The sequence below is a fragment of the Malaya genurostris genome, chromosome 1 (assembly GCF_030247185.1).
Source record: "Malaya genurostris strain Urasoe2022 chromosome 1, Malgen_1.1, whole genome shotgun sequence".
NCBI classification, from domain to species: domain Eukaryota; kingdom Metazoa; phylum Arthropoda; class Insecta; order Diptera; family Culicidae; genus Malaya; species Malaya genurostris.
Window position 1 is genome coordinate 100,668,732 of NC_080570.1, and position 17,012 is coordinate 100,685,743.

General features: G+C 35.7%; 1 protein-coding gene across 4 annotated transcripts in view; it reads left to right on the forward strand.

Moving 5' to 3' along the window:
- LOC131425244 (putative protein kinase C delta type homolog) overlaps window positions 1-17,012 on the forward strand; it is a 190,858-nt gene that overhangs the window by 94,778 nt on the left and 79,068 nt on the right. For all 4 annotated transcript variants that reach the window (XM_058586973.1, XM_058586974.1, XM_058586972.1 and 1 more), the window contains exon 6: window positions 1,394-1,523. In XM_058586973.1, the coding sequence (XP_058442956.1) occupies window positions 1,394-1,523 (130 nt within the window). The remainder of the gene's footprint in view (window positions 1-1,393; window positions 1,524-17,012) is intronic.

Below are 17,012 nucleotides of genomic sequence, written 5' to 3' on the forward strand. Positions count from 1 at the left end.
CACACACACACACACACACACACACACACACACACACACACACACACACACACACACACACACACACACACACACACACACACACACACACACACATGAGAAAGGCAAAAAGCTATACTGTGGTTTCCATCAGTAATATTTGCAAAATTTTTGTATGAAATATGTATGACTGTTGATATTTGACTGAATTCTCAAATTTCTGCCCAAAAAGTATGATAGCATACCTGTAGTAATAAACAAATAATTCTTTACAGCACACAGTGTTTTAGCGTTATTGTTCAAAACCACAATATTTTAATACAGAAAATGATTCAAAATATATGAATTCAAATTAATCTCTAGAAGAGACTCGCTGTTTGGCTATTCGAAAACATAGTGTTGAAAAGCGAAGACGGATTTATCAATGCAAAAGTCCATATCCGGGTTTTGCATTCAAAAATACCTAAACGGGTTTTCGAAATTAATTTGCACTTATCCGGCTTTTCATGCAGCCGCTCATATGACATTACTTTTTTTCAGACAAGACACAAAAATTTATACTGTATGGAAGACCATGATAACATTAATACCCTTGAGGTTATACCCACCAATGTAATGTGCGTTACGCTTCAATTCCAGCCAAGAAAGATCAAACAGTTCATGATCCGAGAGCTTTTGATTATGATGTATAATCATAACTTTTTTTTTGAAAACATGACTCATTTTGCTCATTTGCAGAATCGAAATTCTGTCAAAGTATTCAGTGACTAGCTGATGAAATGAACAATTTAAGCAAATGCAACGAAACACAGTTAATTATCTCTCCCAGATCTTCTTTCCTCAAAACAAACAACAATTATGTCATGAAATTGAATGTTAATCATGAAATTAAATGTTGTGTTATTATTCTGAAAAATAATAAGCTCTCTTTTTTTTTATTTAATAACATATTTTAAGGCACATTGCGTTAAGCCGAGGGAATATGTTTAAACTCCTTAAACTAGATTTTTTTATTTTCACACCATATGATTTTGATGGAGGAGATCAGCTTAATAAGCTCTCTTGATTTAGATTATCATTATTACGATTGCAACTTATTCAATCTACAATACGTTCCAATCATAACACTGCTGATGGCCATACTAAATAAACACAAACGATCGTGTTTTAGGCACAGTTACAAATATTGAACATAAACCAATTTAAACCAATAAACTTATCTTACAATCTATTTGAAATGAGCTTTGCAATGTACAATCAGATTTTTGGAAATGAACGTAGATTCGTTTTAAATCCTAATTATTACTTAAACTTGTCAACCTACTGATAAATAATTTTTACTACATGTTGTAAGTTAAGGCTATCTAATGACAGCAACTAATAATTTATTTTATCAATTCTAATTCATTTTCAGTATTTAAGAGAAAGATTTAAGATAGACTTACCACACCGTTTTAGAGTGTATACGTTTATGTCGCCTACATTCTGCGACCACTGCGGTGCACTGCTGTGCGGATTTTTTCGCCAAGGACTGAAATGCGAAGGTAAGTACGAAAAAACATCGCAAAGAAAAAAATAAACAAACGAAATAATAGACAACACCGGTAACAAAGTTTTCACAGAGATGGCGGTTGATGCGTATATTTTGTTCAGAGATGGCGTATGTGATCATAGAAAAGCTGTATTCATGCGAAGCTTTCTCGAAACGGATGATGGAGTGCGTGTGATTTGTAAATCTGAATCTATATCAGAGGGGAATAGGATGTAAACAATTAAATCGGTCGACTTCCGCGCTGCGCGGTCAGATCTGAGAATACATCACGGAAGTGCGAGAGATATTTATATACTTATTAGTTTTATGTTTGGTTGCGTTTTGCATGGGTTGGTTGAAGGAGCGATGAAGCGATGTTTGATATCAAAACAAACTGCCGGGGTACTCAATTCAGGTTTCAATTTTTGTTCGCAGTTTTAATTTTTAACTGAATTGTGAATTCAATAGTTTGTCGTATATTAAAGATCGCAGATTAGGAAATAATTTTATAAATTAGTCTATTATGGGATTTTTTCAAGGTTATGCGGTAATAAGAAAGATTACAAAAAATAATAAAGCCTAATGATCTCAGTTTCTATTATCTTGACTTCTTCGCTTTTCTCATAATTTGGTCTAATACTCACTTCAAAGTGTTTATACTTACTTTATTGTAGCCATAATGTTGAGTGTAGAAATCTAAAATTTAAATCGATGCATTTTAGCTGAGCATTACATGTTAGGTAAAGACACTACTTTCAACTTTAACTTATAAATACTTACAAGGACATAGGTTGAAAAAAGTCAGCGAAACAGAGCAGTACATTCTCCCAGAAGCAGAGCTCGATCCTGTAAATTCTCTTCAATTCGTGCAAATATTATCTTCAAGATCGATGAAACTGCGTACAGTATGTAAGGAGTTATTAAAGTTTCCAAAAATTTATGGTCGTTTTGCCTTGATGATGAAGATGAATAATAAATCTTCGGAACGTCAACCGGCAACGACAAAAGAAACCGATAGATCAAGCTCATTTGTCTCATTTTGTCATTCGGATATTCTCATTCATTTACGATGAAGTCACTTTCGGAATCAATCTACACCAACGTATAACATATATAGCCAATAACCTTCAACGGTAATTTAACTTGATTTTTAGTAATTTAATTTAACAATCAATATGTTCTACGATTATGACAAAATCGTCTTTTGAACTGAGGTCCGGAGGGCCGAGTTTCATATACCATTCGACTGAGTTCGTCAAACACGCAAAATGTATGTATGTGTGATGGAAAAAAATTTCTAATTTTGGCCCGAAAATATTTCGATTTTTAGGCTTTGCTGAAAATACAAATCACACGAGAAAGGCATCATAACACCAGTAGGTGGATTATTGGTTGGTTGACGAAGATTTACAGGAAAAAAATATTTTCATAAATTCCACAAATTGCTAAATGCCTATCGATTCTGACATCTCTAAGAAAACCTAACGAATAGAAAAATCTTTGAAAGGTGCACGCTTACATACACGCTTACGCAGTGCAACGATGTACTATGTATGTTGGAAGTAAGATTAATTGTTTATTTTGCCCCATTCTCAATTTTAAAAGTCTGGTAGCAAAGTAAAGCAAAATCTTAATATTACTTTTTTGTTGCGGAGTTTGGACTTTCTGTTTCAACAGACTTCGCAGTTCATTCATAGCGTACAGCATCATTGCATGGCTCGTACTACGATCTTACTGACACTAAGAATTCTTCCAAGTCGGGGCTCGAATATGTGGCAACTGGCCTGTCAGACAAGCGCCGTATGCGTTGAACCGCCAACCCCGGGCGGTGCCATGAATTCTCAGTTATTACAGATACATAAGCAGCAATGACATCCAATGATTCTCAAACATCTTTACCGGGTTTTCTTCGAAAAATAGTTCTAATGAATAATTTTACGGAAAAGAGATAGTTTTCATACTCGAGTTCTGTCTCTGAGAATTTTTTACAATTTCTACTTCCGCCATCCTGGACATTCCCCTTTTTTCTAATTGTTTCAAAACAAGAATGGCTTTCTAGTTAATTGATTTCTCGTCAAAACGCTGAATACGACTTACTTTACTATGGAGCGCCTTTTCAAAATTGACCCTCTGAGAGAGTGATAAGTTATTTGTCGTGAATATCTCTTGTTATATCCAAATATCTCAAATAATTCAATTTAAACTTTTCTGAAATGTTTGGTATCAACGAGTATCAAAGAGGAAAACACATGACGCTTGTTTGCCTTTTTCGTATTTTGAAAGCTCATAGCTCAGTGATCTGCGGAAGGATTTATGGAATATTACTACCAATAGATTCGAAATTTTTTAACTTCTACGTGTACTGCAACAACATTGAAGTGTTTCAATAGTACACGATTAAAAAAGCTGTCTGATTTGACCCATGTCAGAACGCGTTCTGAGTACGAAAACAAAATATCTGCTACCATACCTTATGATAAAAAAAGAACCGGAATTCTCATTTTAAAATTCTCGCGCTTGTCCAATCGGTAAACTTTTATTCTCTCAACGTTGGCAACACTTTTATACACATTTTGTCAAATTTTGACGCATATCGTACGATTAGTTTTTGTTTGGCGTCTATACAAAGAAGTTGAAAAATTTTCGTGTGGCGATTTTTATAATGAATGAAAATTTAGAACAACGTGCGTGCATCAAATTTTGTGTTGCAAATGGATTTAAGTGTTCCGAAACGTTGAAAATGTTAGAAAAGGCCTTCGGTGAATCGTGTCTAGGAAAAACACAGGCATACGAGTGGTATAAACGCTTCAAAGGTGGTCGTACAAGCTTGGATCATGATGAGATCCCTGAGTATTGCCAACGTTGAGAGAATAAAAGTTTACCGATTGGACAAGCGCGGGAATTTTAAAATGAAAATTCTTGTTCTTTTTTTATCATAAGATACAGCAGCATCGATATAAAAGACGAATATTTCACCTTTTCGCATCATTTTCTAAGCAATACTCGAAGTGAGACATACGGAGAAGCAACATCGAAGACCTCACGGCTTTGGAATGAAGCGAGCACCGAAAAGCGAAATTACGTGTAATATATTTTTATTAAATATAGCATCTGGCCACAGATTTCCTGTTGTTGCAAGAATACCGACAATAGCACACTCGCACGTTCAAAAGCTCGACAACATTTTTTTTTGATATGGTAATGGGTGTTGTCAGTATCAAGATTCTTTCTTATGTGTAATGTACTCAGAGGAGACACAAATTTGTCATTACAGAAACAGACTTCATCGTCTACCTAGAATACTACAACCACTTCTGAGAAACAAGAAGTATTTGTGATTTTCAAGAAGTATTGTTTAACACCTAATTAGATAAATTTTCATCTTTGACAACCAAGCCACATTCCTTCTCACCCCTAAAACGAGAACACCCAACAACCTCATTTGCAAGAACTATCTGTGTTTATAAGGTGCTCGTTTTACAGAAAAACAGATCAATTAGACGTTTGACCTCTCTCCTCTCTAGTGAGATACACTTGCTACATCTCTCCCCTGAAAATACTCTTTGAATCTCCTCTGAGACAAGAGTATTATCTGTACTGGTAAAGAAGATTCGATTCTCGTGAGAATCGATCAGTTTCACCTAAAATCCTCATGCTAGGCACATTTGCTACTTCTTCCACCCACATGAGAATACCCTTATGACTACTTTCCAAGTGCAATAAGTATCTGTACCAAGTTTGGTTGAAATCTGTTCGATTGATCCGGAATTATGCTGAATCATATGACCGTTAATTTTTTTATTGAGATTTGCATCAATTTGATACAAAGATCCGGTTCGGGTTGAAACGTGTTTTTCTAAATATATTTCATGTTTCTATGCGAATTAAGAAATCAAGTGTGAAGAAAGCGTGCATATTTTATTGTTTTCTTTCTCTGCAGTTGAAAAGATATCTATGTCATCAATGATGCTTCAAGGCCATGAAAGTTATTCGTCTTCCTGACTAAAATTTAAAAGTAAAAAAAAAGATCCTCGAGACAAACAAAAAAAATACTCGGGCTTCAAGAGTAGCAATTTTTTAATTATACTGTCCTACACAGAAAAAAATGTGCAAAGCAGTTAAAATAGAATTTTTCTTTATTTGTTTCCAGCATTCTATTGAGCCGCATTTTCTGCTTAGCAAAACTATGAAATAGTCTAAATTCCTCAAATATATAAACTTAGTTTCTCCGAAACATATTCTAACAGACAAATATCATTTCTGTAATTACAGTAAGACATATTGACAAGTGACTTAGGTAAACACTACTTTTGTTGGTTCAGAATTAATGTGATATCTAACCATACTAAAAAATTGCCTTCATTAGTTTTTCCTCCCTAATGGCGTCCAGACCGGAAAAGTTTGTCGCTGCATAAACATCCTTTCATTAATCCGGCTCAACAGTAAATGACAGAAAATAGTGTATAGGAAAACATTCCATGAGACCACCGTCTGCCAAAATAAATAACACCATCCGGACGCCGTGGACATTTAGCTTCTAATGCGGCTGGCTGGTACGAGGTGATGGCAGCAAATGGCAACAGACTCTACAATTCTATAATTGGCCCTAATTTTTGCAGTGAGTGTCATAAACTACGAATCGGTGGTGGTTTTGTGTCTTGTAGGAAGTGGCACATCATTTGCTATTTTACCGAACGTCATGCACCGGTTTTGTAGACATTTACTGTAAAACATTAACTCACTTACAACTAGCAGGTAAATGTGACTCAATCCAATGTGCATCTATTGCAAGACGATGACGATGAGTTGATTGATCAACATTGCATATCCATTAAGATTATGTACCGTTACAACACCAATTCGTACACTCAGAAAAAATTTCAATGCTACGTGAAAACGTATGGGATTTTTGTCCATATAACTTATCTTATAATACTTATGTGAAGTAGAAGTAACACAAAATGAACTAATGAACTTTTAGTCCACATTTGTATCACGTAATCCCTACGTGACTCTTTTTGTAGATTCTATAGAATAATTTTGTGAAATTTACACGAAGTTCATTTCAATTGTACTGTAAAACTACTTTCATCTGAACGTATTTTTACCAGAATTTTATGTAATAGTTATAATATTTTCATGTAACTGTTACTAAGTTCTATATTGAATCTTAATAATGCACATGGATATTTAAAATTAATAAATTACATAGGTGCTTTCGTTAATTCACTGTTAGAATTATTTCAGATTGGTATGATTCTACGGGTTGAGATGCGTGTATTGCAATTGACGACAATTTTCGATGTACAGTTTCCTTAGAAGATTGATGTGTTGAAACAAAATCTAGGGGATTTGCCTTTTGAACTGTAAAAAATAAAAATTGAGTTGTGTTTCAGTTTCGTAAATTTGCTACACAGAATTCGCGTAATACCGATTGGAAATATTGCAAATGAGTTGTTGAGGGTCGATTTCGTAGAGCCACTTAGTAAACTCAATAACATTTGATACATTTGCTCATAAACTATACTTCTTCTAAGTACTAATATTAGATCTGAAAGTATAATAGAAATTAGCTAGACTCAATAACTGTCGATGAGCAATGAGCAATTATTCACCTTAAAATCTCTGTGATAAATACCGTAGAAGGGTCCAAAAAGGAGTTGGCATATGTAGACTGTTCTATGACGTCATATTGCATTTGCACAAAATAAACATGAACGCAAGTAAGTACGGGACACATAAAAAATATGTGACAACAGCAATAATTCTGACATAAGGTCCATTTCATATTCAATCATGATCCGATGGTTGTTAAGAACATCACGTAAACTCCGATAACGATAAATCCGATGCTATCGAATTTCATCCAGAACTAACTTCTGTCTCTGGAGTAACCGGGTAAAATATGTGTGCTCGATTTTCTTCAGAGACCACTAAACCGATTTACATAAACTTAGATTCAAATATATGGTCCCATTGTCTTATAGCCTGTTATTTAATTTCATCCAGATCCTACTTCTGGCTCTGGGGTGCACTCAATTTTCTCATAGACTGCACAACAGATTTCAATAAATCTATATCTATATGTTATATATAAAATAATAGCGAAAAAAGTGTTGTTGCTAATGTTCTCTGGTATGCGTGGACCGATCTGATTTTTTTTGTTCGAAAGGTGACGTTTATGTGGAGGTTTTAGGCTATAGTACATAAGGAAAATCCTTCGGAAAAGTGGAGAAAATCTTGAAAAATGTTATGTATGGACTTGGAAATTTTCCTCTCAATGCATGCTAGATCTCCAATGATTGTTTGGCGCGTATCGAGTTGTGTAATGCTTGCCCACTGTAGAGCAAAATATGAATACTAGATTATTGATAAAATCGTCTGGCGCCTAACGAGCTGATTTGTGATCAAATTTTATTGAGCCTACTTGATTCACGTGTTCATTTATTTCGAACCACATGTTCAATCAGGTATGGGCGCCAAATGAACAGCATACAGGTTTCCATTTTTCTCCGTCAATGCCGTCAATTCCAATTAAAGAACGAAATAAAAAAAGAAAGTGATTGACGAGAGCACGTTATTTAATGATTCATTGTTTTCTTAAAAGTTCAGAAATGTGAATCTCTATCTTCACGATACATGTAATTATTATTGTCACAATGCACTGAACTTTCATCCAAAAACAACAAGATTGAAGTGTGCAATGGAGCAATTCCATTTGAATCTAAAGGTTGTTTTATGTTTTTTTCGGCTTAAATTTTACATAAGCATTACAAATGCCCTAAAAGTAAAATTAACATCACCAGTTGGGGTCAGTTGTAGTCATACTTCTTAAATTTCAGTAGATTAACCCAAATAAAACTGTTACAGTGAAATGCGAATATAATTTGGAAGGGTAACGACTTCCCCGTTCATCGCAACTCCAGTAGTCATTTTATATGCGAAAACTAATTGTCAGAGTGAGATCTGCTATCTCTGTTCGATAGATTGACTTTCAGAGTAAGTTGAAAATAGGTGTTTGCGTCGCTATAACAGTAGTACTGGAAAAAATTTCATCTATTTCTGTCAAATCCATTCACCTTCAGCACCAATAATGGCTTGATATCTTGAAAGATTTTGTGCGTATTTTTCGCAAAATTGCCTCCAAATATTGGAGAATGTTAGACATCATGAATAGAACGGGGTTTGGGAATCATCACATTGACATTTTTCACCTCTTTGAAACGATACATCGACTTTCTCACACACTGAAAAATTGCTGAGACTCATTTTATCATTCAACTTCATTGATCGCGAACAATCATGATCACATTCTTCTTAAAACCGAATTTCGCTCAGGTCGTTTGATTGTCCTGATTTTGTGAGTGTTCGAAATAATTTCCATCCAAAGATAATTTTTCAGCGGTGCGAAGTTTGCCTGAAGAGCTGTAGGTACAGAAATAAGGAAAACAAGTGCAGAACGCACAGGAACAAGTGTGGAAGGTACAGGAACAGGTACAAAAAGTGAAAAAATTCAGAAGGTACAGGAACAAGTAGTGTAACAAATACTGAAAATACTGGAACAAGTGCAGAGAGGACAGGAACATGTAGAGAAAGCACAGGGAAATACAAAGTACTGAAACAGGTACAGAAACTGATACATAAAATTCAGAAACAAGAACAGAAAGAACAGGAATAGGTTCAGAAAGTACAATAATAAGTACAGAAAGTACAGGAGCAAGTGCAGAAAAAAGTTCAAAGTTAAAAGGTTAAAGGCAAATGTTGTCGAGAGAACGATTCCAATGATACCCACTGACATGTCATTCAAATTTAAACGTCATTTTCCTATCTGTTTGGGTTTCATATTGCCGTCAATAAAGCACAAGAGTAATCGTAAGGAGTTTGTGTCATGAAGTTTGAGTTTTTATATGGAAAATTGTATGTTGCCTGTTCGCGTATTGGCGAACCAACGGTTTAACATACCTTCACCGAAATTGGAGAAACAAAAAATGTTTTTTTTTTATCGCAGAGCAGCTATTCTCAACCTGTGGTCCGCGATATAAAAAGGCTCCGTTTTATTGACAATAACCATTCAAATTGATTGAAAGAAGTATTGATTTATTCACATCTAATCTAATATTATTGCACTACGAATTCTTGTAGTCCCGCAACCGGAAATTAAAATTTGTCCACATTCGATTTCCGGTTTCATAGTTACGGGGTAAGATGTGCTATAAAACTTGATAAAGCTCACAACTTTTTCGTTTTCTGCGACCACTGGATCAATTTTCATAAATTAAAACTCAAATGAAAGGTCCCACAATCCAATCTATTAAATTTTATCCTGATCCGACTTCTGGATTCAGAATAACGAGGTAAAATGAGTAAAATCAGGGGTTTACTTAATTTTGTGCTGAGGAAACATAACCAAATTTATTTTTTTTACGTTTCGTCTTCATCTCATCAGTGTATAACAGTTTATGTTATCTCTTGAAGGTCAAAAACTGAATAGGCCAGTAAGTCAAAATTTGTTCACGTTTGACACGTCAGTAAGTACGATACTCTTCAGTGTATTTCGTAAAACGTTGTGTAAACTTAAATAAAGTTTGAGCTTTACGTCTGTTACGCGGTTTACGTTGAATTGCTAGGTGGCATAACAGTTCAACGTAAACTGTAAATTGCACTGACTTGACTAGTCGAAGACGAAACGTAGAGAATGACCACTTTTAATGGCTTTGATGGACAAATGCTGAACAACGGCCTTTTGATCACATAACCTTAATCCTGTGTTCAGTACATACTTTAGTTACCTAGAAACTATTCAACAAATAACATTCCACAAGTGGTAGGCATAATCGATGAATAATTAAATAAATCATACATATTTGACATGTTATTTTTTATAACTAAGTCCATCGGACTAATGTAGACCTCTCTCAACAGAGTCGGAAAAAAACATCTGAGTTGAATGGTTTATGGCTATTCTCATACATTATTTTTCAATACCAATCTTAATCAGTATTCATCCCGATACCAAGTGTTCCCTGTTACTATGAATTTAAGAGAGTTCCTGTTACTATGAATATAAGAGAAAAACTTACGTTGTTCAAAGCTATTATTTATTTTCCATCACGGTGTAATCGGTGAAAATTTGAAATGACTTTTTTCTGATATTTATGAAAGCCAATTTCTGGTTGTGATGAATTCACGTTGAAATGACATATCCTCTACGTTCATGAAACGGGGTCGACATATTGCATGATCTTTGGCGAAAGCATTTCGTCAATCAGGAAATACGTTTTCGACCTAAAAGCTAAAGTTATAATGAGATCCGCTTAAGCATTTTAATTTGAAAAAAAGTAGGAAAATTTCAAGGCAAAATTACCTGCAACGGAAATGAGTGGTGCAAAAACACTCAAACTAACAGGATAAAATGTATATACCGCAGGTCAATTCACCCGAACAGAGACTCAACATAGTTAGTTTCAAAAATTACTTTCATGAGCGGTTAGTGGAATGATTTTTAATCGATATTTATTTTAATGCTCATATGTTCAATGTGTAGGAGAATCAAACTTTTTTTTAAATCAAATATGAAATAAAGAACGTATGTAACTAAAAATATCAGTTGTCTTCTGATGCGGTAACTTTCACGTCGGCCAAAACGACTTGTGACAAGTTACTTTTTCTAATTTTAGGCCAAAACAATGGAAAGTCGCGTGCACGTTGAGTTTTTCGTACACACTTCTCGTAACAAAGTCATCATTAAATCCTAGAACTATCAATTACTACCCACAAGCTGCTCCGTCCCAAAGAACAGACGAACAGCAGTAAAACTAGGTCAGCTGAATGTTCACTGTAAGTCAGCTGGTCTGGTGGTCGGTTGGTATTTACTTTTTTCCTGGACATCGAACCCTGACGAGTGCGTGAACTGTTTGATGGCTGTACTCGAGCCGGACTCTGGGCGGATCGTCACACATCATAAAGGCAGCTCTTCACTTGACGAAAACAAATTCATTTTCCCTATGTTCAAGTGGTTCGTGAAGTGGCAGCGATGAAGGCGCAGAAAATATCTCCGCATCATCGTTATTTTTACAACACCTTTCCACAAGCAACTAATGAGTCAGTTTTCCACTTTGACGAGTCGATCACTCAGTCGGGACGACTGATGTGTTACATACCCAAATGGTTAAAGTTATTATTAATTCCATTAGAAGCATATCGGCATGGCCCAGGGAGAGGTGTGAACACCGCCAATACGACGAAAATCGCCGTCAGGTAGAATGCCAAGCAATTCGTCCACTGACAGACAGCCATCAATTCCTATGTACGCACCAGGGTTCGACTTGTTCGCGGTTTGTAAATGGTTGGGTTTTTATTGCTAATTTTAGAGATACACATGGAGTAAATTAAAACACCTTTCCGCTTACTGGTCCCTATACCGAGCCATCCAATCTACAAGCGCATATGAGAGGTTGGTTCTGATTTTCTACCAATTTATTTAAACACTGTTTTTGATTTAGACGATAGACTGTTATTGAATTTTCTGTATAGGAAGCGAAAGATAAAATACAGATCACGCGAAGATCTCGTGAAAAAATTTCATTATCAAATTTATTGAACGCACTGGACCTAAAAGCAATACTATATAACTTTGCGCAACTTGACGTGATGCGGAGAGTATTGGAGAAGAAAGGGCCGTTCGCTTATTATGACTGCACTCGAGAAAAAAACGCAACACTTTTTATTTGTGTAGGGCTATTGTACACACTTAAATTTTATTGCTGAATCTCGACAAAAAAGTGCCGAGATTTGCACAGCTGAGAGTTCGGTAATCATCTCGGCAAAATAATTACGCATCTATCTGGATATAAAGAGACTTTTGTAAGTATATATGAAAAGTAGTTTTTTATTTCACTTACATTTTCACGAAATCTCTTTCATTCATTCAATGTAATGGTTACGTGGAGTTTTGCAAAATCGACAAGAGATATTAAATGACAAGTGTCTCGTCGAGTTTCAATAAAAGCTAACACACTGTTCAAAATCTCGGCAAATGGATTTGCTGATTTCGGTGTATTAACGTTGTGTACTGATAAGCTCAGCTTAATTCTTTGCCAAACTTCGGCGAAAACGCGCTTCACCGAGATGTCATAATATTACATTACCGAATTTCGGAAACGAGCATGTGAATTACTGAACAATCAGTAAAATGTCATGTTGCCGATATAGTTGGGTATTTCATTATGCCGAGCTCGAGAATGTGTTTTATGTACGATTCAGACGGTCCGCCTCCTTCCGTCACCGTCACCGGAACGTCAGCGTCCGTCAAATTTAGTTGAAAGACATTTCGTGACGTTATGTGTGAATGTCTCCATAAGAATGCATGTAACTTATTTTGACGGTGACAATGGCGGAGCTTGACTGTGACGGAAGATAACGGATCATCTGAATCGTACTTTAGGCACAGACTAACAGACAGGACACTCAAATTAGATTCTTCAATCATTTTAACGGTCATTTCGAATATTCCTTTATTTGGGACAGTACTCTCATGTGTCATGATGGTGCCCCGTTACCCTATCAAAAACATCCTGTCTGTCATCTAGACTTTGTTTATTTTTTTCATTGACCAACAGAGTTGCCATTCATACAGAATTACCTGTAATGTATTGATTTGTATACGTCCATGCGAATTTCATACAGGATACAGATTTAATACATATTGGCAAAACTATATACATAATTGTGCCTACTTCTCATCCTCTAACGCAATACAAAATCGAACCCGTTTTGTTACAATGTTTACTTGCTTCTGGTCTGCCGCCACTTAATTTCGGGTGAAAACTACCAACACAATAAAAAATTGTCTAGATGAACAACGTTGAGTCAAATAAATGGTTACCTTCCAACATCACGAAAAAGTTAAATATATTATCAACGTAATCCAATAATTTATTGTGACGATTCATTTTCAAATATTTTGATGAAATCAGGCATCCCTGCAAGCAGCTGATCGTTGTTGACAAACGAGGGGAAATCAACTAGTAAAAAAACTTTTACATAACACAAGGGGTGTACAGATAGTAAATAGTACGCGCAGTACAATATAGGTGGAACTAGTGCATCACGAAAAATTATTTTTATAAGAATTTACTCATACTGTCATGTCTGTTAGTCTGTGCTTTAAGTGTGTAGGTCCATGAATTAGTATGACGAATAAATTGAAATAGTTTTGAACTCAACTTTGAAGATTTTTTGTTATCGTCATCTTCTATGAGGGTTTGAATTTTCAAACTTTATCACCTTGTTATTTCTAAAGTCGGAATGGGAAAAAGTTCACCAATTTTCTATGGGAAATTAAGTTTATTTCAATTTAATTTATGTTAAATTTTTAACATTAATTACCCCGTATTTCCTGAAGCGGAAGTAATTTCTAATTAAAAAATATACAGTTTAAATGGGACCTTAAGACCATTCATTTGAATACTAGATGGTCGAAATCGGTTCAGCCATCTACGAATAGCATAGGACTGTTTATATGGGTCGAAGTAAATAACCAATATACCGTAATCAGCAAATGCGTTTGCCGAGATTTCGAGCATAGCGTTTCATTGAAATTCGGCAGGACAATTATTTTCACACTTGTTGATTACGATTCACCGAGTAGGTGAAATAAAAATCTGGATCCTTATCCTTGAACTGCTTAAGACGTGTTATTTTTTGCGTTGTGTCTCATGAAGATTCAATTGAAAGATGGCTTTTTTACCCTTTTAAAATATTTATTTTATATTAACCTTTACAAAGGTTTATTCCAGCATCTTCAAGGCAAATTATAATTTACATACATAAATTTGTCACAAATTATTTTTACAAGTTACAATATACAAAGGATTCACTCACAACGACTACAAATATTCATCAAGTAGGTAGCAACAATAAAATCAACTGATGCGAAAACGATTAAGCTGCACCAGAAGTACAAACGAGATATAAAAACATAGTTTTTAATATTATTTTCATTTAAATTGATCAAGTTTTGACTAAACTTATACAAACACATCCACTCAGATGGAGCATTGAAATATTACAAGTAGTATGGCAAACTGTAGAACTGCCAACTTTCTGCAATGAATGATGGTTTTTGAAGCCAACGCAACTCCGTCACAATTCTGGAAGCGAAGCAGTTAAAGTTGTGATATTCACACAATCAACTAATACAAACAATTATAATTTTATTCGTATTCACATCCTCCAGTTATGACTGTGACATTACTCACCCGCTTTTAGTTGGGATGGCGTTGTTGTCAACAGTATGTTAAGCTACGATTATACCATTTGAATGCGCACAGTATAGATTATGAAAATGATTTTTTATCGGATACTGAAAATCATAAATTTCTCAATCCGAAACAGAGGGTTCAAAATTCAAATAATTTTCAAATTATTTTGCAATGTAAATACAATCCAAACCAGTTAAAATTTCATTGCATCTAATATAAATATAATTCTAGCTTTCTGTCCTCTGTATAAGCGTTAGTTTGACATTCCGTCTAAAAAAATGGAATCCTATTTATTATAGTTTGTTTATATTCTTGCGAATAGTTTTGATTCTACCGCATGGAGAAAGATATTAACAATGTTTAACACAGCGAAAGATGACACTCGTACCACCAGGGTGGAAATGGCAGGAGATGTGTAAATAGACGAAACCGAGAATGATAGTTAATGTGTGAAAGAAAGCAACAAACTAGTGTGGGCACCATCATAAATTAAAAACATCTAGATTTCCCAGCGTAATAGTAATGTAATTGAGCATCCCGAGATACCGAAAGTACCGTCTAATGAAAAATGGGTTTCTAAATGCTCCAAATATGTATATATATAAAGTTGTCTGCGCATTTCACACAACCACAGTTGCTATTGAAAAAAAAGTACACCCGTTTCTCTCTAGAAGCGCTGTCAATGTCTCCGTACAGTGGGGAATCTAGGTTTACTTGATTTATAGCACCATTCAAATCGTGCGTATCGGTTCTGAAACTGATGGTTGACCTGTCGGTAATAATGTGACACATTTCCAGGGTTTCCAATTCATTGAAAAGGATCGTCAGATGATTCAGGCAATTTATCGAGAATTATGCTTCGTCTACGGACCAACTAAGCGAAGGGAAGGTTAGACTATGGTGACTCTGCTGCTGTCAAAACCCAAGAGAAAAAGAACTCAAATTTTGTTTGTTTTCCAAATACAGCTCACGGATTAACAAAGAACACTGGATTGGTTTGTCAAGATCAAAATGAATTGATTATTTCGTGAAATTTTGACTTGAACGCCTTAGGATTGTGTTTTGCAGCACAAAGTTCTTCTTCTTATTCTGGTTGGCATCACCTCACTTGAGATGACGCCGGTTTGATGGTTCAGCAACTAAGTCTACATTGCCAGTTAATTTTCGTTTATAGTCCAATGGACTTACTTTTCACTGGGCTGCGTCGAGTCGTCAAAGTACAGATGAAAATCCTTTCTTTCTTGCGAAATACTCGAATTTTCTCCGGACTAACACGATGCAATGTGCCCACCCGTTGAAAGTTTTTACCGGAAGTGTAGCACAAAATTAAAAGAGAAAAAAAATCTATCTGGTTTGTACATCCTGACGCCTTTGAATGAATGGGTTATCGAATCTAATTCAGCTTAGTATCAGGTGTACAATTTTGCTTCCGCTGTTTTTTCCAAAGTTAAAAGCTTCATTGCGAAAAAGTGCTTACAGATGTATTATTTAAAGTATTGTCCGTCGCTAGCGACAACTTTCTCCCTTCTTTCCGGAAATTTTCGGATCCCGGCTCGAAAAAATAGTCCTCTTTTGACGCTATCCATGAAGCAATCCATTTTTCCAACTCTTCGAAGGATTGAAAATGTTTATCTGCCAGGCCGTGTGCCATCGAATGGAATAGGTGGAAGTCAAAAGGGGCGACATCTGGGGAATACGGCGGGGGGCAAGACTTCCTATTTCAGCGTTTCCAGGTACTTTTTAACCACTTTTGCGACGTAAGGCCGAGCATTGTCGTGTTGAAGGATGACTTTGTCATGTCGCTCTTGATATTGTGGCCGCTTTCCTTTTAGCGCGCGACTAAGGCGCATCAGTTGCGTTCGGTAGCGATCTCCTGTGATGGTTTCACCCGGTTTTAAGAGCTCGTAGTAAATCACACCGAGCTAATCGCAGCAAAATATGAATATTCGGTTTTGCCTTCGACGAAGTAGCATGCCCGGGCTTTCCCCATGATTTTCTGCGTTTAGAATTATCGTATCGAACCACCGGTTACGATTCGATGTAAAAACCCCTTACGATTTTGTCTTTGATGCAGTTGCTCACATACAAATAGACGGCGCTCGATGTCCCTCGCTTTCAACTCGTACGGTACCCAGTTTCCTTCTTTCTGAATCATACCCAGGGCCTTGAAACGTTTTGAAATGGCTTGCTGACTCACTCCCAACGATTCGGCAAGTTGTTCATCTTTGAAGGTTTTTTCT